The sequence below is a fragment of the Nomascus leucogenys genome, chromosome 20 (genome assembly GCF_006542625.1).
Source record: "Nomascus leucogenys isolate Asia chromosome 20, Asia_NLE_v1, whole genome shotgun sequence".
Taxonomy (NCBI): Eukaryota; Metazoa; Chordata; class Mammalia; order Primates; family Hylobatidae; genus Nomascus; species Nomascus leucogenys.
The window spans coordinates 67,495,102-67,512,823 of record NC_044400.1 but is presented as its reverse complement, the minus strand read 5'-3'; the positions used below and the strand labels follow the sequence as shown (position 1 = coordinate 67,512,823).

At 45.4% G+C, this 17,722-nt stretch overlaps 1 protein-coding gene across 1 annotated transcript in view; it reads right to left on the bottom strand.

The window, feature by feature from the left end:
• Positions 1 to 17,722, bottom strand: part of FAM184B (family with sequence similarity 184 member B) — a 147,555-nt gene that overhangs the window by 30,935 nt on the left and 98,898 nt on the right. The window contains exons 8-10 of the mRNA XM_030801156.1: positions 9,161 to 9,258; positions 4,520 to 4,646; positions 2,901 to 3,113 (exon numbers count right to left, since the gene is read on the bottom strand). Of these exons, the coding sequence (XP_030657016.1) occupies positions 2,901 to 3,113; positions 4,520 to 4,646; positions 9,161 to 9,258 (438 nt within the window). The remainder of the gene's footprint in view (positions 1 to 2,900; positions 3,114 to 4,519; positions 4,647 to 9,160; positions 9,259 to 17,722) is intronic.

Genomic DNA, 17,722 nt, shown 5'->3' with positions numbered 1-17,722 from the left:
GTTGGAGACTCATTCCTGGTGAATTTCTCCAGCTGCTATGGGATGGTTACCTTGCTCTTATTGTGTCCAGTTTGTGGCCTCCTAAGGGATCTAGTTTCACCCTGTCTCTCCAAAAGTCCTACATTATATAAAGTCTCCATTCCCAGTGCTTCCAAATACCTTAGACAACTCCCTCATGGCTTCCACCCACTGATCCCAGCAACCTGTTTGAGGGGCTGCCTTTTCCCCTAGAGGTGAGCTATGTAAGGACAGAGAGGGTAGTGATCATCTGGTATCTCTGCAGCTCTGCATGATGGCAACTCGTGGTAGCTACTCAGTGAATGCCTGCAGAATAGATGCATGAACAATAAAAGTGAACCTTTTAGAAACCAGGCTGTTACTCAGCCATGCACTGTTCTAAGTACTTCACATGCAGTATCCCTTTTGATCTTCATAACCATCTCATAAGATTTATACTACCATCTATCATTTTATAAATAAGGAAACTGAGGCACAAAGATAAATGACCTATCTGAGCTCCCACACTTTGTAAATGGCAGATCCAGGACTTGAACCCAGGCAGCCCATTCCTACTCGCTGACACAGGCACTGGGGCTTATACCCGATGGGCAGAGTGTCTTTTCACTTTCCTTTGGCGGGGACTCAGACCTCATGGGTCCAACCCCCTAGAGCCCATGGAACTCCCCGCCTCCGGTGAGTGAAGCCCCCTGCCTCTCTGCCTCCTGTGAGAAATTGGGGTCCACAGCATGGAGGAATAAAGCTCAGGCATGCACAAAGGTCAATGTCACCCAGCAGTGAATACACCTGGGAATCTCCCCAACCTGAGCTCTTGCAGACTGTAAGCCAAAGTGAAAAAAGATTTAGAAGAATTAAAGAAATAAGGAAACTGACATCTTTTTTGAACACCTAGTAAGTGCCCAGCAGTCCATGTGCATTATTTCCTTTCTTCTTTTTTTTTTTTTGTTTTGTTTTGAGATGGAGTCTCGCCGTGTTGCCCAGGCTGGAGAGCAATGGTGTGATCTCAGCTCACGGCAACCTCTGCCTCCCAGGTTCAAGCAATTCTCCTGCCTCAGCCTCCTGAGTAGCTGGGACTACAGGTGCGCACCATGACACCTGGCTAATTTTTGTATTTTTAGTAGCCATGGGATTTCACCATGTTGGCCAGGCTGGTCTCGAACGCCTGGCCTCAAGTGGTCTGCTCATCTTGGCCTCCCAAAGTGCTGGGATTACAGGCGTGAGCCACCATGCTCTACTTTCTTTTTTCTTTTGTAAAGCTTCTCTTATATTCTTATCAGGGGAATATGTGCAGATAGTATAAAGAGCCAAATAGTATTAAAAGAAAGGAAAATAAGCAGCCTCCCAGTCCTTTCCTCCTCCCTCTCCATCTCCTGTCCTCTGAGGCAGCCATTGTCAACTCCTTGTTTCTTGTTGTATTTACCAGCATTAAAAAGACAATGTTGCCATTCTACTGTATCTCGATTATTTTTGGGACTATGAATTGTCTTCCTACTATAGTAGATCAGGATTTTAGGTCTCACTCACTCTGTCTTCCATTCCTTTTACACAGTATACAATATATATTTTTAATATATTGAAGTATACTTCATATTTTCCTTATTGAGAATATGTAAATATTATTCACTGTTGAGCTAAATGAATTATGATTGAACTTCTGCCTCATGCAGCTTTTTGTTTTCCCTTGCATTAATAAATGCTGCATTTTTATTTGTTTAGTTTCCTTTGGCTATCGGGCAAAGTCTTCCTACAACTTCTAAATGCTTTGTAAAACACACAGTGCAATTTTCCACATGGCCAAATCTATCAGAGAATCCATCAATTTTGCTGTCCCCTGGAGACAGCTCTTCCAGAGCCCTCAGTTCCTTGCCGCAGTTTGTCCAGCAGCAAAGCCAGACTCCCCAAACTTTCCTTCTTGCTCCTGCATTGAATCCCTGGTATCCCAGCTCTCTTTTATTCCCTCTCCCTTGGTTTGCTCCCTTGTTTTTGTGGGACACCTCTTCAAGGAACTGCTTATGAAGGCAGGAAGGGAACACCCTCTGAGAAAGCCGTGTTTAAGCCAGGCCACAAGGTCGAAGGCGCCGGATGAAACATGCCTGAACCACCCCACCAGATTATCTGTAGTTGTTTAACACACTACAGTTTCCCAAACCCTTGGAAAGGTCTTTGTGGCTGAGCTGTTCTTTTTTTTTTTTTTTTTTTTTTTTTTTGAGACAGAGTCTTGCTCTGTCACCCAGGACGGAGTGCAATGGCATAGTCTCGGCTCACTGCAACCTCCATCTTCCAGGTTCAAGCAATTTTCCTGCCTCAGCCTCCCAAGTAGCTGGGATTACAGGCACCTGCCACCACGCCCAGCTAATTTTTGTATTCTTAGTAGAGGCAGGGTTTCACCATGTTGGTCAGGCTGGTCTTGAACTCCTGACCTCAGGTGATCCACCCACCTCCGCCTCCCAAAGTGCTGGGATTACAGGCGTGAGCCACTGCACCCGGCCTGAGCTGTTCTTTCTCAACTCTGTGCTGCCCTTTTCGTTTTTAGCTGCAGGACTGAGGCTGACTTCCTGGCGTGTTCATGCACGCCACTGCTCTAGTCATGAAAGCAAGTCGTTCTTATGCCACCAAGGTCACAAGCAGGTGGGGAAACGTAGCACAAGAAGCCCAGCAGACCTAGCCCGCTTCCTTTGCCACTTACTAGCTGTGTGACCCTGAGCAAGTTACAAAATCTCTCTGAGCCTCTTTCCTCATCTGGAAAAAGGGAATACAATAATAATGATCTGGAAAGATGCTTGGGGGATTGGACATCATGTAGAAAAGGGACAGCTTTGTGCATGGCAGTTCTTACCTAGCAGGTGCCTGGCACAGAGTAGACGGCACAGTCATTCCCTCACCTTGAGTTCCTGATGTCTGGCCTTTTCCAGCATGCGCAGGGCTCTCTGGTGGGAAGCCTCGAGCTGGGCTCTCACAGCCTGGTTCTGCTGAGTGTTCTCCTGGAGCTCACGCTGCAGCTTCTCCCTCTCCAGGTCCGAGAGCTGCTTGAGCGCCTGCAGGTCCTCCCTGTAGTTGCTGGTGCACTGCTCCAGAGCCTGCTGCATCTGTGAGACCTGCGCACAAGGCATCCTGCCCTCAGTCTAAGCCCCTTGCCTTTCCTGGGATATTTTCTTCAAATAAAAGCTTTCTAAATGTCACCTCCATGAAGCTGAGCCTCCTCTGTCTGTAGGGACTCTGAGGGGATGGAAGCTGCAAGCTTTAAGGACCTGGTGGTGGCCAGTCCTTCCAGGGGCCCCTCAGCTAGAGCCATGAATGCCAGGAAGGAGGAAAAGAGGGGTGGGGACACCAACCTTTCAAGAGAAATCAAGAGGGGACTCGAATGCCTTCCAGGGACCCACGTGGCAGCCCCCCTCCTCCCTCAGGTGCTTGCTTTAATCTGGCCTCCTTACTGAGGCTTCTCCTGACAGCCCCACGTAGTACTACCTCCGCCAACCCCACGTCCCCCAACACAGGACAGCCTCCTAGAAACCTCTGCCCTGCTCTAGTTTTCTTTTTCCTGAGCCATCATTACCTTAGAATGAACTACGTGATTTACTAACTTCTTACGTCAACCATTTATTGTCTGTTCCCACCTCCATTGCTAAAATATACATATCTTTATATATAAAATATCTTTTTTTTTTTGAGACAAGATCTTGCTTTGTTGCCCAGGCTGGAGTGCAGTGGTGTGATCACGACTCACGGCAGCCTCGAACTCCTGAGCTCAAGCGACCCTCCCACCTCAGCCTCCCGAGTAGCTGGGAGTACAGGCACATGTCACCAGGCCCGGTAATTTTTTTTTTATGTTTTGTAGAGACAGAGTCTTGCTATGTAGGCCTGGTTGGTCTTGAACTCCTAGGCTCAAGCGTTCCTCCTGCCTCAGCCTCCCAGAGTGCTGGGATTACAGGTGTGAACCACCACACCTGGCCATAAAATGTAAGGTATTTTGTCTTATTTGTGCATTGATGAATCATCAGTGGCTCATAGTGAGTGCTCATTAGCACAGCAGGTTTTATATTTTCTTTTTGAGACAGAGTCTCACTCTGTCACCCAGGCTGAAATGCAGTGGCGCGATCTCGGCTCACTATAACCTCTGCCTCCCGGGTTCAAGCGATTCTCCTGCCTCAGCCTCCCGAGTAGGTGGGATTACAGGCGCACGCCACATACCCAGCTAACTTTTGTATTTTTAGTAGAGACGGGGTTTCACCATGTTGGCCAGGCTGGTCTGGAACTCCTGACCTCAAGTGATCTGCCCCCATCGGCCTCCCAAAGTGCTGGGATTACAGGCGTGAGCCACCGTGCCCGGCTGCAACAGGTTTGGAATGAATGAATAAATAAAACCAAGAATCCCACTTTGCCCTGGTCCTGTAATGCCTTCCCAGCTTGGATGTGAATCAGGCCCTGCATGCATTTCCAAGTTTGTAAAAAGGAGGGGGCAGGATCTCAGGAAGGGGGCACATCCCCACCAGGGTTGTCCTACCTGGGCTTGCAGTTTGGCCTTCTGGCTTTGCCAGTCCTCTAGACGCTGGATTTCGGATCTTTTCTCCTTCAACAAAGAGCCCAGTGGAGGTTGTGGGTCACTTCCCTCCTTCAGAAGCACTTTGGTCCTTTGAAGATAAGGATGCCACAATCACAAAAGATCCTAGGGCTAGGAATGACACTGCCACTCCGATAACGTGCCAGCCACTGTGCCGGGGAGGAGGAAGCTCCGATAGCAGTTAGTGGGGATTGAGTTTCAAAAAGCAACCTGCCATATAAAGTGTATTATTGCACTTAGGATACAATCAGGAACCACCTGATACCTGTTTAGCAGGAACCACCTGATATCTGTTTAGCAGGAACCACCTGACATCTGTTTTCGTGGGTTTTAATAAATGATGATCAACCGTCAGAATGACTGAGAGCTTAGAGTTACTGATATGAGGTCTTTGGGAGCTACAGAAGAGAGATCTCTACGGTCTTAATTTTGCAGCTCTTTCTGCATCTATAAAAACGACAACACTTCACTTTAATACAGTGTTTTGCACCCGTCAAAGCATGCTCACACATTTTACTGGCGTCCCCAAGTACAAATAGGGGGATTGTAAATAGGCCTCCACATATGCAACATGAACAAGGAAATGCTAGTTTAAAGCTGCAAAAGTTTCTGCATTCTAGATAAGATGCTGACAAATGTCTTTAGAAGAGACCAGAGCTCCCTTCCTTAATTCGGAACTTTTGAACCAGCTGAGAATTTCAAGTGTGATTGGTTTAGATAGGGATGTGAAGTATTTATCTTGTTTGACAACGTAAAAGGATGCCACATGGTGGGGTTCTCTGGAGAGATTGCCAGGTGATGAGCAGCATCTGCTTCCCCTGACAAGGCCATCAGGCCAGAGCTCCAGAGGTGGGGTTTAGGGTCTTGGGCTGTGAGAAAAGGCCATGAGAAGGGGCACTCTGCTTGGCAGAGGTGAGAAGGCCCAGGCTGGGGGGTTAAGGAAGAGACAGACAATGGGGACCCTGAAAGGAAGGGTCTGATGCTAGAAGCAGCTTAGGAAGGTGGCCAAGAGGATGGTGCAAGAGCCAGACTACCTAGCTCCAAATTTTAGCTCTATAACCCACTCAATACGGGAAGAGTTTAAAGATCTTGGTGAGATCTTTAAACTCTCTTGGCCTGAGCTTCCTCCTCTATAACATAAGGCTAATAATGCTACCTTTTTCATAAGGATTAGTAGAGTCAATATCTATACTTAAAACAGTGTCTGGCGCATAGTAAGAATTACATAAAGAACTAACTATGGGCTGGGCGCGGTGGCTCATGCCTGTAATCCCAGCACTTTGGAAGGCAGAGGCAGGTGGATGACCTGAGGTCAGGAGTTCAAGACCAGCCTGGCCAACATGGTGAAACCCCGTCTCTACTAAAAATACAAAAAATTAGCTGAGTGTGGTGGCGGGCACCTGTAATCCCAGCTACTCAGGAGGCTGAGGCAGGAGAACCACTTGGGCTCAGGAGGCGGAGGTTGCAGTGAGCCAAGATCGCGCCATTCCACCACCCCAGCCTGGGCAATAAGAACGAAACTCCATCTCAAACAAACAAACAAACAAGCAAATAAAACTATACATAGTAAAAGAGAGAAGTTCTCTTTCTCTGCATCATTTTGATTCTCTTAGGTTATCCTCAAGCCTTTCGAAGGTGTGTAAAACATAGCCACCTTTAAGGAGCAATGAAGCAAGGATACCTGGGTCTAAACTCTGAGTATGAAACCAGCCCAAGGGTTAGGAGGCCAGAGAAACCATAAGAGCAGCCTGGGGCAAGAGTGACAGGTGGCACCACCAGGTAAGCACTCCCAGTGAGTCCTGGGAGAGGGGAGGGGGCTGAACTTTCTCTCAGGATAGGGCTCAGTTATTATTATTCTTTTAAATGTTTTATTCAAGTAAAATTTACATATAGTGAAGTGCACAGATCTTAAGTGTACAATTCAGTGAGTTTTGACAAATATATACAACCATGAAACCAACATCTCAATCAAAATACAGATGATTTTCATTACCCAAAAACTTCCCTTGCAGCCAAAGCTTTGATTTCCATCACCATGGATCACTTTTGCCTGAGCTTAAGCATCATACAAACAGAATCATGTGGGATGCATTCTCTTGTTTCCAGGTTATGTTGCTCCCCATCATGACTTTTGGCCTCATCCATGTTGTCGTGAATGTCAGCAATTCATTCTTTTTGTTGCTGTGTAGTATTCCATTACATGAATACCTTGTAGTTTGTTTATCCATTTTTCTACTGATAGACATTTGGATTGTTTACACTTCCGGGCTATTATAAATAAAGCTGCTAGAAATAAACTTGTCCAAGGATTTTTTGTGGATATATGTTTTTCTTTTCTTTCTCTTTTTTTTTGAAATGGAGTCTTGTTCCGTCACACAGGCTGGAGTGCAGTGGCACGATCTCGGCTCGCTGCCACCTCCGCCTTCCAGGTTCAAGTAATTGTCCCGCCTCAGCCTCCTGAGTGGCTGGGACTACAGGTGTGTGCCACCACGCCCAGCTAATTTTTGTATTTTTAGTAGAGATGAGGTTTCACCATGTTGGCCAGGCTGGTCTTGAGCTCCTGTCCTCAGGTGATCCACCAGCCTCGGCCTCCCAAAGTGCTGGCGTGAGCCACTGTGCCCGGCAATGTTTTTCATTTCTTTTGCTTAAATACCTAAAAGTGGAACTGCTGGTAGGTATGTGCTTAATGTTTCAAGAAACAATCAAATAGTTTTCTAAAGTGATTTACCATTTTAGACCCTACCAGCAATGTATGAGAGTTTCAGTTGCCCTGGATTGTTGCTAACATTTTGTGTTGTCAGACTTCTTAATTTTGGCCATTCCAGTGGGTGGGAAATGGTATCTCACTGTGGTAGTGAGTTGCATTTTCCTGATGACTAATGATGTTAATCACATGTTCATGTGCTTACAAGCCGCTCATATATATATATATATATATATATATTTTTTTTTTTTCTTTTTTGGGACAGGGTCTTGCTCTGTTGTCCAGGCTGGAGTACAGTGGTGTGACCATGGCTTGCTGCTGCCTTAACCTTCCAGGCTCAAGCAATCCTCCAACCTCAGCCTCTTGAGTAGCTGGGACTACAGGCACATGACACCACGCTCAGCTAATTTTTGTATTTTTTTTGTAGAGACGGGGTTTTGCCATGTTGCCCAAGCTGGTCTTGAACTCTTGGGCTCAAGCAGTCCACCTGCCTTGGCCTTCTAAAGTGCTAAGATTACAGACATGAGCCACCATGCCCGGCCTCACATATATCTTTTTTAGGGAAGTGCTTGTTTGAGTATTTTGTCCATTTAAAAAATAGGTTTGCAGCACATGACAAAGATGCCCTCTCTCACTCCTGTTCAACATAGTATTGGAAGTTCTGGCCATGGTAATCAGGCAAGAGAAAGAAATAAAGGAAGAGAGGAAGTCAGACTATCCCTGTTTGCAGATGACATGATCCTATATCTAGAAAACCCATAGTTTTCTATGCCCAAAAGCTCCTTATGCTGATAAACAACTTCAGCAAAGTCTCAAGATACAAAATTGATGTGCAAAAATCACTAACGTTTCTATACATCAACAACATTCAAGCTGAGAGCCAAATCAGGAACACAATCCCATTCACAACTGTCTCTCTCTGTCACACACACACACACACACACACACACAAACTCTAGTTTGTGGCACAGCAATAACACCTGACCCTCACCCAGGAGCCAAGCTCGTATAAGTCCCGCTGATATGGTTAGGTTTTGTGTCCCCACCCAAATCTCACCTTGAGTTGTAATCCCCATAATCCCCACATGTTAGGTGGGACTTTGTGGGAGGTGATTGGATCATGGGGGCAGTTTCCCATGAGAACTCACTATCATGCTGTTCTCATGATAGTGAGTTTTCATGAGATCTTATGGTTTTATAAGTGTTTGTCATTTCCTCCTACATACACTTTTCTCTCACCTGCCGCCATGTAAGATGTGCCTGCTTCCCCTTCTGGCATGATTGTAAGTTTCCTGAGGCCTCCCCAGCCAAGCAGAATTGTGAGTCAATTAAACCTCCCTCCTTTAGAAATTACCCAGTCTTGGGGGATTCTTTATAGCAGTGTGGAAACGACCTAATATACCCGCAAAGCCTGATAGAGCCAATCATAAGGGTAGCTCATCTATGAGCTAAAAATCTTTGATATTTGGGGGTGTTTGTTAGAGCAGCAATAGCTGACTGACATAGGTGATATAGGTGGGGATTTCCTCGGGATCACAAAGCTTCCTTATATCCCCTAATTAAAGAATACTTGGAAACATGGGGGCAGAGGTTTTGGGCCAGTGCAGGTCTGTATCTTGGACAGGTCTGCTAACTTCTTTGAGCTCCAGGTTCTTAAGCTAAAAAATGGCTTCTCTGGGTTGTTGTAACAATTAAGTAAGACAGTTTATGTGAAGCCCATAGCTGTGCTGAAGACATACAATATATGCTTGTTGCCTCCCCAAGCATCCTGCAAGGAGCAGTGATAAATACTTGAGGATAGAATGAATGAATGGATGAATTCTTCCACATCTGAGTCCTCATTCATTGGAGCACTCAGAAGCCTGCATGTCCTCCCGTACCTTTCTTCTTCATCACTGCTGGTTCCTTCTTCAGCTGCTAACTTATCTTGATACTCCTCTCCTCTCGGCGAAGTTTCATCCAGCTTTAAGCATGGATCCTAAGGCAAAAAAAAAAAAAGACAAGATGAGCTTAAGTACAGCTTCATGATTCAACCTGTGGCTTATTCAAATCAGAGAGGAGAGGAGAGGGAGCCCCCAGCAACCCACTATTGGTGCCCTGCTTGCAGGGGATGCCAAGACTCGTGATGATGACATGACTAGAACAGTGCCTGGCTTACTATGATCAATGCCAGCCCTGATCCCTGTATCCTGTTTTTCAGTCTATGAAGCATTTCACACTGCTGACAAAACTAAAGCATAAAGAGGGGAAGTAACCTGGCTAGGGTGCCACCATCAGTGAGAAGTGGAAATGAAATATGCAACTGGACAATAGGACCCTGGGGACTGAACTCTTAACCACTTCCTGGTATGGTTCCATGCATAACCCTCAAAGACAGGTCCTTGTTTCCTTGTTAAGCCTGCTGCATGGGGCTGTCGTGAGGACCTGAGAACAATGCTGACTCATGGCTAGTGGTCAGTAAGCGTGAGCGACTGGTGTTACTATTATATCCGTTTAACAGTTTGCAGTCTGCTATGTCCCATTATGTAGAATCAGAAAACATGGAACTTGCTGAATGACCAGAAATGGGGTATGGGAGAAGAATATGGGAATAATGATTAGTTAACAGTGAGGCTTCTGAATATTTTATGAGTTGAATTTGCTCACGTTATCATTCTCTCCTTCCCACAGAGATACACAGGTGAAAAAGACCTTGTTATTTTGATTTTTCTATTTGTCATAAATACACGTCCATGAAAACAGTATAAGACAGGGTAGGAACAGATTTGTCTCATGAAATAGTGATAATTGTAACCTGTGCTTTTCACTAACTAGTTGTATGGCCTTGAGCCAGCTTCTTCCCTTTTTTGGACCTGAGTTTCATCAACTGTGAAACAAAGGGGCTGGCCTACATCTGTAGTCAAACTGTGTTCCAGGGATCCTGGGAGGTGTCTCAGGGGTAGGAAGGGGCAGAGCTGAGGCTGGAGGGTAGGGCCTTGGGGTCCCATCCACCCTTGATCTGGAACGAAACTGCTTTGGTTGCCTTTCCACATACTGTATTGTCTATAAAAGGCCATCAATGTCAAGACCAATGAAGACCTCCACATTGCCAAATCCAGTGGTTGATTCTTGGGTCTGCAGTAACGGGGCCTCCCGGCAGAATTGGAAATATTGATGATACCTTCCTTTATGCAGCCTTCTTTCCTGGGCTTTCTCCTCCCCCCGCCCCCCAATTGCTGCTTCTCAGTCTTCTCTGCTGAAACCTCCTCCTCTTCTGCTTCTCAAACTACCCCATGTCCAGAACCAAACTTTTGGTTTTACTCCTCCAAACAACAAGCATGCACCTGGCTCAGGGCTTTGCACTGGCTGTTCCCTCTTCCCTCTGATATCTGCATTCCTTGCTCCCTCACTTCACTCACTGCAACCAGGAGATCGTCCCTGGCTTAAAGCTTAGGCTCTGCTACCAGATGACCTGTGCTTAAATGCCAGATCTTTTACTTATTAATGATGTGACCTTGGGAAAATTACTTAGGTTTTCATGAGGATTAAATGAGCTGATACAATGTAAAGTCCTTAGAACAGTATTAGGTACCTAAGGAACACTCAACACTCAAGTTTATTCCCTGGAATTTTTTTTTTTGAGATGGAATCTCACTCTGTCACCCAGGCTGGTGTGCAGTGGTGCAATTTCAGCTCACTGCAACCTCTGTCTCCCGAGTTCAAGCAATTCTCCTGTCTCAGTCTCCCAAGTAGTTGGGACTGCAGGTGCATGCCACCGTGCCTGGTTAATTTTTTTTTTTTTTTTGTATTTTTAGTACAGACGGGGTTTCACCATGTTGCCCAGGCTGGTCTCGAACTCCTGAGCTCAGGTGATCTGCCCACCTCCGCCTCCCAAAGTGCTGGGATTACAGACGCAAGTCACCATGCCTGGACTCTCAGGGATTTTTGTTCCCTGGACACCTCTATAATCTCAACCCCTTTCACTCGCTTTTCCTCACCTTGCTCTATGTTTTTCTCACAGTACATATCATGGCCTAACGTTGACTTGACCACTTTTTAATTATCTGTTTCCCTCACTGGAAGGTAAGCTCCATGAGGGCAGGGGCTTTGCTCACCTGTTTCCCTGATGCCTAGAACAGTGTGTGGCACATGCGAGTCATTACTAAATGAATAAACACAAATATGTCACGGGCCACTCCAGATAGCAGGGGGACCACCCTCTCCCATACTTGCCCTACACCCACTTTTGTTGTTGTTTTTTTGTTTTGTTTTGTTTTATGATATAAGATTTCACTGTCACCAAGGGTAGAGTACGGTTGCAAAATCACAGCTCACTGGAGCCTCGATTTCCGAGGCTCAAGCGATCCTCCCGCCTCAGCCTCCCAAATAGCTGGGACTACAGGTAGATACCCACCATGCCTGGGTACTTTTTACATTCCCTGTAGGCACAGGGTCTTGCTATGTTGCCTAGGCTGGTCTCAAACTCCTGGGCTCAAGTGATCCTCCTGCCTCAGCCTCCCAAAGTTGTTATATTACAGGCGTAAGCCACAGCACCCACCCTTCCCCCGCTTTACATCCCATGGAGAGAAGGGCCTGGGATTGCTGCATTGTCATGAAAATCCCCTGGACATGTGGCTGGAGGGTGGCATGTGGAGACGGCTGTCACCCAAACTTTGAGTGTTTTCCTGCTCTGTTTTAGAAGAAGCCCTTTCCCTTTGTGCCTTTATGATTCGTAAGTTCAAGTTCTGTTTAAATCATTTGCATTGCCTCTAAATGTAGCAGAATACCATGTGATGCCCACTTCCAGAGAATCAGCATGGAGATGGCACTTGGGAACCCACTGCCAACTGTGCCCAGGGGGACCTGTCCTGGGGCACTCCAAAGTGATGGCCTGAGAGAGAGTAAACATCTGCTCTGCCTCATGCAGCTTTTCTCCCTAAGCCCGTATCTTCCCCGTGGGGTGGATATGTTCTGAGTTAACTCTGCTAAGCCAGAGCTACACTTCCCGGGACTTTCTTCCCTGCATACTCTGGACCATGTGACTTTGCATACAATGTGGAAGATGAAAGTGAAGCAGCAGTCATTCCTTGTTACGCTTGGATGCTTGAATGCAGGGCACCTGGTGCTGTTGCAGCTCACACATGTCATTGTTGATCTGCTCGCTCACCTTACTGGCCAGGGCAGGTTTTGGGCTATCAGCTCCTTTAGCTCTTGCTGGTTTCTCTTTTAGTTCTTTCTCTCCTGGGACTGTGTGTACAGCTCCTGGGGCAGCAGCCAGGCCTGAAGCTCCTCCCACACCTGCCAGATCCTCCTCAGGGTTCTCCCTATCCCCAGGTAGGTGCATGTCTAGCTCCATGATGAAGGATGCCTGATTCTCCTACAGGTCACCTGCATTTGCAAAGGTGGAGCCTTGTTGGCTTTAGATACTGACACGGTTCAAGCCCAGCCTTGTGGGCTGCAGTTCGTTCTTGATCTTCCTCACTTCACTTCTGTCCTTCTTTCCTTCCAGCGGCCTGCCCTGCTGACTTTAGGCCCACTACCAGGTAAAGAAGCAACAGTTGAACATAAAGTGTTTAGCTGGCTCCTTCAATTATGCTAGGTCGGTTCCTAAATTTAATCTCATATCCTATATGATTCTTAGTAGCTTGTTTCTGTGATCAAATCCTAATTGATGCACCCTTTAATCTCCAGATCCTACTTATTCTTCAAGGCCCTATTCAACTGTTACTTCCTCATGAAGGCTTCACAATCTCTTTTGTTGCAATTACACCTTCTCCTCTTGAAGTTCCCATAGCAATTTTTTTGCTACCACAGTTTTCTTTCTGTTGTTGTTTTTTGTTTTTGAGACGGAGTCTTGGTCTGTCACCCAGGCTGGAGTGCAGTGGTGTGATCTAGGCTCACTGCAGTTTCCACCTCCTGTGTTCAAGTGAGTCTCCTGCCTCAGCCTCCCAAGTAGCTGGGACTACAGGCATGTGACAACACGCCTGGCTAATTTTTTTATTTTTTTGAGTAGAGACGGGGTTTTACCGTGTTGGCCAGGCTGGTCTCGAACTCCTGACCTCAAGTGATCCACCTGCCTTGGCCTCCCAAAGTGCTGGGATTACAGGCATGAGCCACTGCACCCGGCCTTGCTACCACAATTTTCTTACAAATACTTATTGATCACTTACTACGTGCCAGGCATTGTTCTAGGAACACACGAATAAACAAAACAACAAAAGTTTTTCTGCCTTGTACTGTTATAGGAGCATTTTCTTTCTCCCTTCCTAAACATAAGTGAGTGTAAAAGTAATCCCAGATATAGTTTTTAAAATGTTATAAACCCTACAGCTAGGGACTGAGAACCTGCAGCACAGCTATTTTTCATAGGCTGATTCCTCCCTCTTTACTCTATGTAACTAGAAACTAAAGTCAAGCTGTTTGACATGAACTGGTAACAGGGCCCAGTGAGGTTGGTTCATTGTCGTGTATTTTCAAACATGTTGTGACTAAACAGATTATAACCTACATGTGAACCAGAGGCTAAAAGTTCCTCCTATGCCTCCTAGTTTCAGGTATTTTGGGCATAAAAAATATCTCAGAGATCTCTAATTCCCACAAAGCCCGGCAGTAAATATCATAGTCTAGAAGCAAAACAGCTTTGTGAGTTACCTGCCATAAATTCAGGTTCTGTATAAACCTGAGGAAATTGCATGGTGAACATGGAAGAAAAATAGATAATCAGATGAGCATATGTACTATTACAATATAAATACATAAATGATGTATGATTAATTAGGTCCAGGTCTCAAAAGGAAAATTCAAGGTTACAAAGAAATTTTGTTCAATAGAAAGCACAAAATATGTTGGCAAAACAATTCTAATGAGACCAGTAGTCAGGACAAACGTGAACTGGCTAAGTTCTACATGGAGAGCTCTTCTAATAAAAGGAATTGTTCACTAAAATGCTATAATAATGAAGCTATAGCCCTCTAACAACAGAGCCTGAAAACATAAGGCAAAATGTGTATGTCTGTAGTGAGAAATGGGAAAATTTATAATGTGAGATTTTAATATACATCTCCCAGAAACTGATGCCTTAAGCAGACAAAATGAGCTAGGATGAGGAAGATTTGAACAAGATCAGCAAGCTAAACCTAATAGCTAAAAAAAAAAACCAATACCTACTAATATTTATGTGAGGTCATATAGTGAATACATCCCAGAGCCAGGATTCAAATATACATGTTTTACTACCATATCAAGAATATATGCTTTTTCTCCCTATCTATAGGAACTATTTAAAATTGACCCTGAATTGGTCTACAAAGCAAATCTCAACCCAGTTCAAAGTGCTCACATTTTACAGACTGTGTTATCTGATGACATTGCAAGAACATTAGAAAGCAATCAGAAGGTAAGTTTAAAAGAATCAGATAAACTTTAAAACTCTGGGACACAGATCAGACATACACTTAGAGGGAAATTTATAGCTTTAAATGTATTAATTAGTATTTAAATGTATTCATTAGAAAACATTCAAGAATTTAGAAAATGAACACATGAATAAATCCAAAGTAAGTAGAAGAAAAGAGAAATAAAAGACAAAACAAATGAAATAGAAAAAACACATCTGACCAACACATCTAAAAGCTGGCTTTTGAAAAGATGCATCAAACTTCTGGCAAGCCTGATCAGGGAAAAGGGGAGAAAAAAATTTAAAGCAACATGAATAATGGACAAGGATCTCATGACAGTTATTAGAGATTAAAAAGAATTCCAAATGTACTCTGAGACAACACAGAGCCTGTGAAAGGGAATCTACAGGATGTAATTTCTGGGGCACTTTATTGACCATAGCTATATTTAAAGGAGTCCTGGGCAGGAGTCCAGAAAGAGGAGAGGACTGAAAACACTAAAAGGGCTGATGCACCCAGAAGACAACACTGGCTCGCCGTCCCCCTCTCCCTCTCCCTCTCTCTCTTTCTCTCTTTCTTTTTTTGAGACGGTCTCCCTCTGTTGCCCAGGCTGCAGTGTAGCGGCATGATCTCAGCTCACTGCAACCTCCCTGCCTCGGGCTCCCGTGATTCTCCTGCCTCGGCCTGCCGAATACCTGGGATTGCAGGCACACACCACCACGCCTGGCTGGTTTTTGTATTTTTGGTGGAGACGGGGTTTCGCTATGTTGGCCAGGCTGGTCTCCAACTCCTGATCTCGAGTGATCTGCCCGCCTCGGCCTCCCGAAGTGCTGGGATTACAGACGGAGTCTAGCTCACTCAGTGCTCAATGTTGCCCAGGCTGGAGTGCAGTGGCCTGATCTAGGCTCGCTACAACCTCCACCTCCCAGCTGCCTGCCTTGGCCTCCCAAAGGGCTAAGATTACAGCCTCTGCCTGGCCGCCACCCCGTCTAGGAAGTGAGGAGCGTCTCTGCCTGGCCGCCCATCGTCTGGGATGTGAGGAGCGCCTCTGCCCGGCCGCCCCGTCTGGGAAGTGAGGAGCGCCTCTGCCTGGCCGCTGTGCAACCTGCCAAGTGTGAAGTGACAGCCTTTCTACAGGTGTACCCAACAGCTCCGAAGAGACAGCGACCATCGAGAACGGGTCATGATGACGATGGCGGTTTTGTCGAAAAGAAAAGGGGGAAATGTGGGGAAAAGAAAGAGAGATCAGATTGTTACTGTGTCTGTGTAGAAAGAAGTAGACATAGGAGACTCCATTTTGTTCTGTACTAAGAAAAATTCTTCTTAGAATTTTTCTGAAATGCTCTCTGAAACATGTGCTGTGTCAACTCAGGGTTAAATGGATTAAGGGCTGTGCAAGATGTGCTTTGTTAAACAGATGCTTGAAGGCAGCTGCTCATTAAGAGTCATCACCACTCCCTAATCTCAAGTACCCAGGGACACAAACACTGTGGAAGGCCGCAGGGACCTCTGCCTAGGAAAGCTGGAGACCTTTGTTCACGTGTTTATCTGCTGACCTTCTCTCCACTATTATCCTATGACCCTGCCACATGCCCCTCTCCGAGAAACACCCAAGAATGATCAATAAATACTAAGGGAACTCAGAAAAAAAAAAAAAAGAAATTAACCTAATAGCTTAATTTATGTACAAATGCATTGTTTTTCTGCTTCATTAAGTATACCAAGACTTTACAACATTTCTTTTTACAATAGCATAGCTAGGCAAACAATGAACAATAGTTATTAGAACATGAAAGTTTAAAAATGACCTAACAATCTACACTCCTACCTGTTAAGCACAAGTTGATACAACAAATATTTTAGCATTTATCATTAGTAGCTGTAAATATTTTCTTTTTTTTTTTTTTTTTGAGATGGAGTCTCACTCTGTCGCCCAGGCTGGAGTACAGTGGCGCAATCTCGGCTCACTGCAAACTCCGCCTCCCGGGTTCACGCCATTCTCCTGCCTCAGCCTCTCCGAGTAGCTGGGACTACAGGCGCCCACCAGCACGCCCAGCTAATTTTTTGTATTTTTAGTAGAGATGGGGTTTCACCGTGGTCTCGATCTCCTGACCTCGTGATCCGCCCGCCTCGGCCTCCCAAGGCGAGGGAGGGATTACAAGCGTGAGCCACCGCGCCCGGCCAGTAGCTGTAAATATTTTCATGGGAAGTGATTGTCATTGTTTATCTGGATTAATTATCTTGCAATCTTGATAGTATTTAGTGGCAGAAAGGTTTTCTGATGATTCAACATAAAATTCTACTGCATGTTAAAAAAAAAAAACAACAACACTGGCTCCCAGCTACACTGCATTTGTCTATTTCAATACATTATCTCATGGATGCATATGGCTCTATGAAGTAGCCAGGAAAGGCACTGCCATCTTTGATTTACAGATGGGGAATTAAATTGGAGAAGTCCAGCCATTTGCCTCAGGTCTCATGGCCACTGGAGCGTGGCACAAAAACTAGAACCCTGTGTTTTCTGACTCCCATCCACATAATTCCATGTCACTGCACTGACACTCAGCTGTGCTGTATTGACATGATTGTCACCTACCAGCATCAAAGCCTAACTGGATGTGAGTTCAAACCATGTTGTGCAAATACCAAGTATCTGAAAAACTACAACTAAAAAATCAACCTGAGAGGGGTAATGTCAGCAACATGGCAGAAGGAAGTCCTGATCCCTTTTTTCCCCAATAAGCATATCAATTCAGCAATAATTCATGTACATATTCCCTTTGTAAAAAATCAGAAACTAATCAAAAAGCTCCTGCACCCCAGGAGAATGCAAAACCAGACTCACCAAAGCTGGTAGGGAGATTCAGAACACACTCTTGCCAAAGATGCTGCCCCTGGTGAAGTACCATATGATCATGAAGAGACCCCCTACACCAGCTTTAACCAGAGGAGGAAAGGAGTTAATTGGCATGTCTAGCACCCCAACTTTTCTAAGGGGGATGTCCCTAGAGGGCTAGCTTTTGTCTTGCTGCTGTTGGAGCTCTATAGGGTCCATCACAGTCT